The following is a 12,209-nucleotide window of genomic DNA, read 5'->3' as shown; positions in this document are numbered from 1 at the left end:
CCACTGGATGTTCACCCTCCCCCCCCCCCCCCCAATAAGATAACAAAGTAGGGAGTTATACCAGTCTACAGTCAAAAGAACTCATTAAAACGAAAGTTACTGGTAAGGGAAAAGCTTATTAAAATTCACCTTATATGGGGTTGTATTATGTAATGCAGAAACGTGTGGATTCATAGAATAGAATCACAGAATGTTACAGCACAGAAGGAGGCCATTCACCCCGTCATGCCTGTACCAGCTCTTTGAAAGAGCTACCCAATTTAGTCCCACGCCCCAGCTTTTTCCCCATAACCCTGCAATTTAGTCCTCTTCAAGTACATGTCTAATTGCCTTTTGAAAGTTCCTATGGAATCTGCTTCCACCGCCCTTTCAGGTAGTGCGTTCCAGATCTTAACAACGTGAAAAACTTTCTCCTCATTTCCCCTCTGGTTCTTTTGCCAATTATTTTAAATCTATGATCTCTGGTTACCGACCCACTTGCCAGAGGAATCCGTTCCTCCCTACTCGCTCTATCAAAACCCTTCATTATTTTGAATACCTCTATTAGGTCTCCCCATAAGCTTTTCTGCTGTAAGGAGAACAATCCCAGCTTTTCTAATCGTTCCACATAACTGAAGTCGCTCATCCCTGGTAGGATCCTGGTAAACCTCCTCTGTACCCTCTCCAAGGACTTGGCATCCTTCCTAAACTGTGGTGCCCAGAATTGTACACAATACTCCAGCTGAGGTCCAACCAGTGATTTGTAAAGGTTTAGCACGACTTCCTTGCTTTTGTATTCATTGCCTCTATTTACAAAGCCAAGTATCCCATATGCTTTTTTAACCACCTTATCAACTTACCCTGCCACCTTTAAAGATTTGTGAATGTGCACCCCCAGGTCCCTTTACTCTCGCACCCCTTTCAAAATAGTACCATTTACATTATACTGCCTCTCTGTGTTGTTCCTTCCAAAGTGCATCACTTTACACTTATCCACATTAAATTGCATCTCCCATGGGTTTGCCCATTTCACCAGTCTGTCTATGTCCTCCTGAAGTCTGCTACCATCCTGCTCACTATTTACTACATTACCATGTTTTGTATCATCCGCAAACTTCACAATTGTACTCCCTATATCCAAGTCCAAGTCATTTATATATAACAAGAAAAGCAATGGTCCTAATGGGGGACCCCATTGCATACTTTTCTCTAGTCAGAAAAACATCCGTTCACCATTACTTTCTGCCACCTATCCCTTAGCCAATTATGTACCCAAGTTACCACCATCCCTTTTAACCTTCTATTTTCCGAATAAGTCTGTTATGTGGTACTTTATCAAATGCCTTTTGAAAGTCCATATACACAACATCTACTGCACTACCTCCATCAACCATCTCTGATCCTTCATCAAAGAACTCAATCAGGTTAGTCAGACACAATTTCCCTTTAACAAATCCGTGCTGGCTGTCCCTTATTAACCCATGCCTCTCTAAGTGAGATTTAATTTTGTCCTTGACAATGGTCTCTAGTAGTTTTCCCACCACTGATGATAGATTGACTGGCCTGTAGTTACCAGGTTTATCCCTCCCCCCTTTTTTGAATAGAGGTATAACATTTACAATCCTCCAGTCCTCTGGCACCACTCCCATATCCAAGCAGGATTCAAAGATTGTGGTCAGAGCTTCTGCTATCTTCACCCTTGCTTCCCCCAGCAACCCAGGATGTATCTCATCTGACCGGGTGATTTGTTAACTTTGAGTAATGCACCTCTTTTCTATCTATTTTTATCCTGTCCAATATCTCTACTCCCTCCTCCTCCACTGCAACATTAACTTCATCCTCTTCTTTTATGAAGACAGAATCAAAGTACTCATTCAGTACCTCAATCATGTCCTCTGCCTCCACAAGAAGGCCTCCTCCTTTGTCTCTAATTGTTGCCACCACTCCTTTAGCTATCCTTTTATTTTTAGTATGTTTATAAAAGATTTTTGGGTTCCCTTTTATGTTAACCGCTAATCTTTCCTCATATTCTCTCTTTGCCCTTCTTACATCCTTTTTCAATTTCCCCCTGCACTCTCTCTATTCTGCTTATCTATTGTATTCTGTACCTGACATTTGTCATAAACCTCCTTTTTCGGTTTTATTTTAACTGCTTTTTCCTTTGTCATCCAGGGAGCTCTCGCTTTGAATGCCCGATCTTTCCTCCTTATGGGAATATGCTTGGTTTGTACCCCAACTATCTCTGCCTTGAAGGCCTGCCATTGCTCAGTTACTGTTTTCTTGGCCAATCTTTGTTTCCAGTCTAGGTCCCTTCTCAAATCACTGAAATTGTCTCTCTTCCAGTTGGGTATTTTCACCTTTGATTTTTCTTTGTCCCTTTCCTGAACTACTTTAAACCTAATTATATTATGATCACTATTACCCAGATGTTCTCCTACTGAAACACACTCCACTTGCCCTATTTAATTCTCCAGAACCAGATCCAGCACTCCTTCCTTCCTTGTTGGGCTAGAAACATACTGATTAAGGAAGTTCTCCTGTACACATTTCAGGAGTTTGTCCCCCTCTTTGCCCTTTACACTGTTATCCCCAGTCTATATTAGGGTAATTGAAGTCCCACACTATTACTGCTCTATTATTTATATATTTCTCTGAAATTTGCCTACAGATTTGCTCCTGTATCTCCTTTTCACTATTTGTGGGTCTATAATAAACACCCAGCAATGTTACAGCTCCTTTTCTATTCCTTAACTCTAACCAAATAGATTTAGTCCTTGAACCCTCTTGTATATCATCCCTCTATAAAACTGCAATATTATCCATGATCAATAATGCCACCGCCCCCCCCACCTTTTTTTTCCTTCGCTATCCTTTCTGAATACATTGTAGCCAGGAATGTTTAGCTCCCATTCCTGCCCCTGTTTAATCCAGGTCTCCGTTATCGCCGCTATATCATAACCCCATGTTGCAACTTGTGCCTGCAGCTCAACAACCTTATTTGTAACACTCCTCTCATTAACACACATGCATTCCAACACCTACTAGTCTGCTTTGCTTTTCTTCCTCCATCTAATCCCTGCTCTTTCTATACTATTGTTTATTCTGTTGACATTTGTCCCTCCTAGTTTTCTATGCACCTTGTCTCTCCTCTCTGCTGCTACATCCTGGTTCCTCTCCCCCTGCCAAATTTGTTTAAACCTTCCCCACAGCACTGGTGAGCCTCCCCGCGAGGACATTGGTCCCAGCCCTGTTCCGGCTTGTACAGGTCCCTCCTGCCCCAGAGCTGGTCCCAATGCTCAGGAATCTGAAGCCCTCCCTCCTGTCCTACTTCTCCAGCCATGTATTCACCTGCACATTCTTCCTGTTGTTATGTAGAAGGTGTATGAAAAAGGTTTAAAAAGTGAACGTTGGAACAGGTACTTAGGATTGGCAAAGCTCTAAGATACTGAGCTTAGAACTGTAACACGTTTAAGTCCATTGATTGAACCCGCAAGGTTTTGCCGTAAGAACGGCTTTTTAATGTTTAATTAATGTATGCTTATTAAATCTTTATGGCAGAGGTGCCTCAATATACTGCTCATGGCTGAAAATCTTACTGGGGATTTGTCCAGTGTGAAAAACATTTCTAGGATCAGAAATGATTACTCCGCCTAGCAAGCCCATCTCTTTCAGAAATCCCACCTAACTGCCTTCTCACCACATTCGTCTCTCGTTTTTTAAAAGCGCAGTTATAGCACAATCTCCAGCTGGGAGTACGGGATTGTTCCACAATCCTGCATTTCCACTGCTCCGTGTTTTGCACAGCTGACCAAAAACCTGTTTCTACACACAAGGAAACACCATTACAACAATCACCAGCACCATTAATGTGAATAAAATTGCTGCAATTTATCACCAGTATGACTCATCTTAATTAAAGCACTTTGTCTAGTTGTATAAGTCAGTTACGATGGGGAACTCATGCTTTCTGCTCTCTGCCCCTCAGTGGGTTTTGTAAACCATCATTAAATAACCCTAATCCTTTTATATTCAAAGTATTCCCCCATTTTCATAGCAGGTACAGCACAGAAGGAGGCCATTTGGCCCATCATGCCTGAGCTGGCTCTTTGAAAGAGTTATCTAATTAGTCCCATTCCCCTGCTCTTTCCCCATAGCCCCGTAAATTTTTTCCCTTCAAGTATTTATCCAACTCCCTTTTGAAAGTTACTATTGAATCTGCTTCCACCACCCTTTCAGGCAGTGCATTCCAGATCATTACAACTCACTGTGTAAAAAAATGCTTCCTCATGTTGCCTCTGGCTCTTTTGCTGATCATCTTCAATTGGTGTTCTCTGGTTACCGATCCTTCTGCCACTGGAAACAGTTTCTCCCTGTTTACTCTATCAAAACTGTTCATAATCTTGAACACTTGTATCAAATCTCCCCTTAACCTTCTCTATTCTAAGGAGAACAACCCCAGCTTCCCCAGTCTCTCCACATAACTGAAGTCCCTCATCTCCGGTACCATTCTAGTAAATCTCTTCTGCACCCTCTCAGAGGCCTTAACATCCTTCCTAAAGTGTGGTGCCCAGAAATGAACAATACTCGAGCTGAGGCCTAACCAGTGTTTTATAAAGGTTTAGTATAATTTTCTTGCTTTTGTACTCTATCCCTCTGTTAATAAACCCCAGGATCCCGTATGCTTTTTTAACAGCCTTCTCAACTCACCTTGCCACTTTCAAAGATTTGTGTATGTTCACCCCCAAGTCTCTCTGTTCCTGCACCCCCTTTAAAATTGTACCATTTAGTTTATAATGCCTCCCCTCATTCTTCCTACTAAAATGCATCACTTCACGCCTCTCTGCGTTAAATTTCATCTGCCATTTCACCAGTCTGTCTATGTCCTCCTAAAGTCTGTTACTATCCTCCACATTGTTTACTACATTTCCGAGTTTCATGTCATCTGCAAACTTTGAAATTATTCCCTCTATACCCAAGTTCAGGTCATTAATATATATCAAAAAGAGCAATGGTCCTAATACTGATCCTTGGGGAACACCACTGTATACTTCCCTCCAGTCAGAAAAACAACTGCTCACCACTACTCTCTGCTTTCTGTCCCTGCTTAGAAACAGGAGGTTGTTATGGAATGATACAGACTTATAATTAGAAGTTCCACTTAGTAGAATAGAACAAGAGTGGCCAATCTGGGAATCCAATACCTGAACTGGATAACTCCAGATCACTGTTGCTGATTGGCCAATCGGTTTGATGCATTGATAGGATCTGAAGGGAGGGACCTGTTACTGGAGACTGAAATCCTTCCCACTTGGTGCCAGATAACTTTGCAGGCCAAAGCCCTAACAGGTGATTCCATTTCTTTCCTTGACTCTCTAAAGTGCTCCGAGGTGTCGCTGTACGTGAGGAATGCTTTAGAAATGGAAGATGTTTCAGCTGTGACAAGCAGTGGGAGGCTTTTCAATGCTCTGTGCTGCTCAGCCATCTGGATTGAGATGGTTAAACTCCAGCAGTTCCCCTGTGCACAACTGGGGAGTCCTTAAGGTTTGGCTCTTGGCTCTTTGGACTTAGGTAAGTGTGGTGTCCCTACAGGGAGATTGTGTGCATCCCATATCAGGCAGCTCTTAAGTTTCAAAATCCTTAAGTAATGGAAAATGAATAGATCGATTTACTGGAATTTTCAGATACGCAAACCAACCAAAAGAAAACTGACGTGGGGAAAGGACATTGGGCGGGGTACCAGATAGCAGCCAATTCTTGCTGGAGTGTGGTACTATGGGCACTGGCAACTCGGAGACATGGTTTCCAATGGAGTCATTCTGGGACAGTCCCTATCAATGAAGTCACCAGAGCAGCTTTAGAGTGAAGGAGATCTGACTCAACAGTCCCCAAACTGGTAAAGAAAAAATGCCATTTTTACTAAAAGCAAAAAATAATTCTGCTTAGACAATTATTTATTCCATTAAAATAGAAACTCTCTTCTTAATCTTTCCTTCCCTTTACACAGAGTTTATAAAGCATGTTGATCCTAAAACTGACCAAACCCAGAGACTCCCCACAGTGCGGGAGACAATATTCCCTTCAAGCAGTGAGGTGTCAGACAGTTACTTAAATGGGTGGAGATGAAACTGAGACATTTGTGTAAAGTTGGTACAAAATACAGATCGAGAGGTTTCACTCTGTTCTGGACAGTCCCTCTCCTTAAAATAACGGTGCCCAGTTCCTGCTGGGACCCCAGGTGTTTGTCAGTTTTACGCCCATGAGGGGCGGCTGGTTTGGGCTGCACCAAATCTCATTGAAATACTGAAAGCTGATTGGTGGAACATGTCAACTCAGTGCCATTTAGCTTCACCCAATCACTGTTGATATTTAAATGAGGTGCAATTGATTCTCAATGTCCTGATTCAATGAAAATAGCAGATACTCAGATAATAGATTGTATTTAGCAGGTAGTGGAATATAGTTAATACTTTAAATAGTCAGCTGCAGGTTTGCAGTAAGGTACTATAGACCAGTAAACACTAAAGTAGCTGGCAAGTTAGTATTTCGTGGCAGGAACTGTTTAAGATGGAAGTCAGTTGCTAACAGTCCTGAGGTGTCACTGCCTCAAACTGACAGTCTCTGACCCCTGACAGGGAGGGTTTCAGATCCTTTGCCCTGGTTGGTCAGTGTGAATGGCTCTAATTTGCATGGATTTCCTTCCTGATGTGAATGGGTCTATAACTGGGTTCAATGGGCAGCTGCTGCCACAGTCTGTCTCAGATACACTCGGTGAAGGGCGGCAGGAAGCTCACTGGCAGAAATGATGCGGGCGCTGTGCTTTTTCTGGTCTCTGGCACTGTGGCTGGGCTGTAAGTACAGACACTGAACTCTGCTCTTCCTGCAGCATCGGATGGGGAGCTTGGGATCACTTTTAAAGAGTCAATGTGTAATGTTTAATCCCTGCTCTTTTACAGATGGACAGTCTCAGACTCTGACTCAGCCTCCAGACCTGACTGTGAAACCTGGAGCCACGGCCACACTGGACTGCAACATTGGGACGGTCGATAGCAATTATGTGAGCTGGTACAAGCAGACACCAGGAGAAGCTCCTCAGTGGATCCTCTATTACTATCACTCTCTCAGTGCCCCAACCTATGGTTCTGGGTTTAGCAGCAGCCATTTCACATCGAAATCCAACAGCGGCCACAACATTTACCAGTTAATCATAAATAATGTGGAGGTGACTGACGCTGCCGTCTATTACTGTGGAAAGTGGGTTTCATCAAGCAGTACTTATGTGACACAGTGACAGAAGGTAAAACAAAAACTGGGAGCAGCAAATATCATACACTTAATATCTTTGTATCTGATAAAACATTCTCATGTTTCACATTTGATAAAGTCACTTCAAATTTTGTCCTTTATACAATATTTTCCAATTTATATCATTTCATAATTGATAATATTCTGAATCTCACTGCCCACTATTGTGTGTTGCTGACATTTAATGTCAGTCTGTGAATGTTGCTGTGTGTTCATTCCTTACTGCCCCACACCAGCTGGGACACTCGGAATACATTAATCAGACTTTATGTTGGGACTGGAGCATCTGAACGTGTTTTCTGCCTGATTTCCAGGGTCCTGGATAACTGTGTGGACTGATCCCAAGAACATCGCACTGTGTGGGTGTTCGGCAAAGGGACCAAGCTCTTTGTTGCAGGTAAGTGACTGGGAATTCCCTCCTGCAGCTACTAGCTGTGTGAAATTGCACATTTAGAAATTAATTAATAATTTAAACTCAGTTAATTCTTAGTACCCACTTGTTAGACACTAATTTTAGAGTGAAAATGCTGATTCCAGTACAATCATGTTTAGTGCCCAACACTAGTTCTGTTAATTATTGCTGTGTTTCTGACACTAATTGTTAATTAGTGTTGTGTTTCTAGGTCTGTTTCTGAGTGCCCTCTTTCTCTCTATTTATTAATGATCTGTAATTTTACAATTCTGATTGAATTGCAATAATTTTATTCCCAAAATTCTCTCTGAACATGGATTGCTAGTTTGCTTTTAAAAGGGTTAAATTGTGTTTCCCCCTCCCCCAAGTTGAGCTGCTTCATTTAACAATGGTGATAATGTTTTTCACCATTAGGTTGAATTAAAGATATAAATTTAAAAATTATAAAGAGAGAAATTGCCTTGATGTAACACCTTCTCATGTCCTAAAGTGTTTTACATTGAACAGGCCATGGAGGGATTTGAACATAATGAGAATTTTAAAGTAGATGCGTTGGGGGACTGGGAGCCAGTGTAGGTCAGCGAGCACAGGGGGTGATGACAGACACAACTGGGACAGTCAGAACCTGCTGATCTTCCATTAAAAGGCCAAGAAGTTTCTTCACACGGGAAGTCCTCGGGCGAGTTGAAGCGGGGGAGGGGAAAGGGGAGAGGGGAGGGAGCCTTGGCTATTCCCCCCTCACCACCACCCTTCCTCAGACTGAGGCCAATTCCAGTGACCCCTACGACATCCCCTATTGACATCAGCTGACAGGCGCCAGACCAGGGGAGGAGGGCGAACCAGGGGGCCATTACTCCACATGCCCGCACCCCCCCCGCCCCCTCCCCAAACCATGGAACACGCGGTGCCAGAACCTTCTGTCCTCTGCACTCTGCCTGGACATCGTTCCAGATTCCATATATTTCTCATTCCCGATTAGATTGCTCAGGATCGGTAGTTCTCGATCTGTTTAATACCATGGATGTCCCCGAGTTTCATTTATTCAGTCATCCTTACCCATCCCCAACATTTGATTTGAATCGTTCCACGTACACCACTGATCCACATTTGTCTGCACCAATTCCACCCTGATCCTCAAACAAAACATTTCACATCTGTGCTGCATTTCTGTAATTGAAATGGCTGCAATTGATGTCGAATTACTGACTACACTCAGGGTCTCGGGACATTGCTGCTGCACCCACTCGTCCTAAAGGGACAATGATGCATTTCAGTCAATTCCAAAACACATCTGTTACAAACCAGCTGCTAAAGCCCGGTGTGGGCCCAGACCTGGAGGTGTCATCCTGGCTCAGCCATCGACATACACGTCAAACAAGGAAATGAGCAAAACTGTCCAACAGTTTCCAAAAAGCTGACACTGGGCCTCCAAAAAAAACCTGACCACTCAAGGAGAGCCTTGATTATAAAACTATGACACGTGAATACAAGTAGTTGCACAGACCTCGTAACTTAAGCTGTAGGTATCTCAACACTGCTCCATCTGTATGAGAACAAGATAGAGCAGGGGTACATGAATGGCAGAAGGGAAATCCAAATGATAAAGGCACAAAATTGGTTTCTTTTTGCCTGGGGGTTTGCGAGGGAAATTTTGTTTCTTTTTACATTGAAAATGTTGTATTCTGTTAATTTTAAACACTTTTGCATTTTGCAGTTGATTGTTTTGTTTTTTTAAAAAATCTGTCACTCTCCCACGACCAAACTTCCCTCCCTGCCCCAGTTGAGAGGCCCTCGACCGCCCCCCTCCTCCTTCGGAGCCAGTTCAGAGACACTGTACCCTATCCAACTCACCACCCTCACAGGCGCTGTACCCCATCCAACTCCCCGCCCTCTCGCACAGGCGCTGTACCCCATCCAACTCCCCGCCCTCTCGCACAGGCGCTGTACCCCATCCAACTCCCCGCCCTCTCGCACAGGCGCTGTACCCCATCCAACTCCCCGCCCTCTCGCACAGGCGCTGTACCCCATCCAACTCCCCGCCCTCTCGCACAGGCGCTGTACCCCATCCAACTCCCCGCCCTCTCGCACAGGCGCTGTACCCCATCCAACTCCCCGCCCTCTCAGACACTCTCTCCTCCTCAAATCCCCCCAGTTCATGCTGGAACTCTCATTCCGATTCACCCCCATGCTAAAAGCACCACTCTCGGCCTCTGCTCCCTTCCCTCTTCACTTCTTTGACATCCATTCCTCTCATCACTGCTCCTTTCTGTGTTCTGCTGCTAAGTGATTCTGGTTGCTGCTCATTCTGTGGCGGCAGCTCTGGTTCTGGCGAGAATCCACCCCGATGTTGTGCGGGGACCAGAATCTCTTTTTAGCCGGACTCTGGTAGGACGGCACTGTGGTGAAAAGGCTTGATGATTTGTGCTGATGTTTGGCATCGCCCGCTAACACCCGGACCAGGCCCCAGACCACTGGCTCACTGTAAACCGCTGCTGGTTGCCATGTCGACACCGAGCCTGTGCGGTGGGTTAGCGGTGCTGCATCGTGTATGTTGCCAGCAGCCCCACATCAACCGCGTACACTTGGTTATTGAGAATCTTTCTCGCCGTTCCCTCAGGCTTGTGTCCATGTGAGTTGTGAGCCTCCACCACCTTGCCCCAATTGACCATTCCTCATGGAGTAGCCGGGACAGCGAGTGTCGGCAGGTCATTCACCTGTCAATGGCCTTGTCCTGTCCTCACCTCACATCCACAACTGAGTGCCTTTCCAGGGAGAGGTGGGAGGAGGGAGAAGTCTCACTGGGTATCCACCAGGAAAGGGAGATGTTAGCTTTTCATCCCCCTCTCCCAACCGATGGGTAATGTGCCAATTGTAGCATCAGCATTGACCGACCTGTCGTTTACTGGTCTGTTGAGCTCAGGACCACACACCAGGTGCTCTCAACCCCTGAGCCACTGGGGCAATGGAGAGTTTGAGATCTTTTTATCCTTCCCACAGCAATGGGTGGCACAGCAGGGGGATTAATGATGGGTGGTGAGGGAAGGGATAAAGGGAAGAGGAGGATTGTGCAGCGGGTAGGACTCGAGCCAAATCCTGCCTGAGGTCACTGGCTTGTGGTCAGAATCTTGGATCACTTCTCTCCCTAACCCAGGATACTGAGGCCAATTGTCCCTGGTGCACTCACCCCAGATCAGCTAACTGGGCACAGACCAGGGATGGAATCTGGGAGCTGGAGGTGAAGTTCCACAGCGAGTGATGATCTAATCCATCGGGTCACCAGGAGGGTCCGGAAACAATAACTTTAGATCAAAATTCCAGTCCTTTCTGTTTTGACGAAGCCTGGACAATCGTAAAGGGGCAATGCCCTGTCACTCACTGTAAACTTCAGGGGCCCACTATAGGAAGCTGCAACCTTTCACAACTGCTTCTATTAAACTCTGAAATGATGATGAGCTTTTCTATAACTTTACACAAACATGTTTTCTCTGGTTCCTATTGCAGCTCAGGAACTCCCTGTCCCTTCAGTAAAACTGCTTGGGCCTTCAGCTGAGGAGATGTCCACTAAAGGAGAAGGCACGTTAGTTTGCCTGGTCAGCAAACTGTCCATGGGCTTCGCTGGGGTCAGCTGGACAGTCGATGGGACTCCGACGAGCAGTGAGGTCCAAACCAGCGCAGTGTCGCGGAGCACGGACAACACTTTCAGTCTCAGCAGCTACCTGAGGGTCCCCGGCACTGACTGGAGCAGTGGGAAGGTGTACTCCTGTGCAGTTCAACAAGGAGCAGCTTCACAAACATCCGCAACGGTCACACAATCCGACTGTTAAATAGATTGAAGCTTCACTTGAGTTTGCTGCCAGATTAGTGGGGAATTCGTCACCTCTTTTCCGCACCCCCCCCCAGTACCCATTTACCCCACTTCCCCCCCCCCCCCCCCCCCCCCTGCCATCTTCTACCCTGATACTCTTGGTATCTGCTGCAATTTGTGCTTCTGTTTGGCTTTGTGTGGTTCTGCTGTATCATTTGAAGTGTTTTTGTACCTGATGGAGGTTTTGCTCATTTCTCCCATTACAAGAGACTACACGAGGGTTAAAGTGGCTCTAATCAGGAATTTCACTTCAAATGGGTTCTTTGCTCAGCACCAATGCTGGATTTAATGAAAATAATTAATGAAGATTGTTTATGATCTGCCAACAGCTCATAATTTGCTCATAAGTTCCAATAAAGAGAACCTGTGCAGGAAACCTATCCAAGTGTGTGTGTTTTGTCAGCTTGTGTGCTCCTCCCCATCATTGACACCAGCAAAGTGGTCTAGACATGAGGAGACCCAACACTTTGCTCCAATTCTGGTCCTGTTTCCGTGCATCCACGAATGCTGAGGGAAGTCTGAGAGGAAGTAGCAGAGGGTCTGACCACAATCTTTCAAACATCCTTGGATATGGAAGTTGGGTCAGGAAGGTTCCTACTGTAACACCTCTGTGCAAAAATGGATAAACTGGGTAACTATAGACCAGTCAGA

General features: G+C 45.1%; 1 protein-coding gene across 1 annotated transcript; it reads left to right on the top strand.

Moving 5' to 3' along the window:
- The first annotated feature begins 6,715 nt into the window (after positions 1-6,715).
- LOC137299389 (immunoglobulin lambda-1 light chain-like) lies at positions 6,716-11,938 on the top strand. Its single transcript, XM_067968092.1, has 4 exons — positions 6,716-6,827; positions 6,933-7,253; positions 7,643-7,678; positions 11,195-11,938. Exons 1-4 carry the CDS (start codon positions 6,779-6,781, stop codon positions 11,515-11,517), a joined length of 729 nt encoding a protein of 242 aa, XP_067824193.1. The 5' UTR covers positions 6,716-6,778; the 3' UTR covers positions 11,518-11,938.
- The last annotated feature ends 271 nt before the right edge of the window (positions 11,939-12,209 follow it).

This window comes from Heptranchias perlo, chromosome 29 (assembly GCF_035084215.1).
Source record: "Heptranchias perlo isolate sHepPer1 chromosome 29, sHepPer1.hap1, whole genome shotgun sequence".
In the NCBI taxonomy this organism is placed as follows: Eukaryota; Metazoa; Chordata; class Chondrichthyes; order Hexanchiformes; family Hexanchidae; genus Heptranchias; species Heptranchias perlo.
This window is presented reverse-complemented; position numbering and strand designations above follow the sequence as displayed.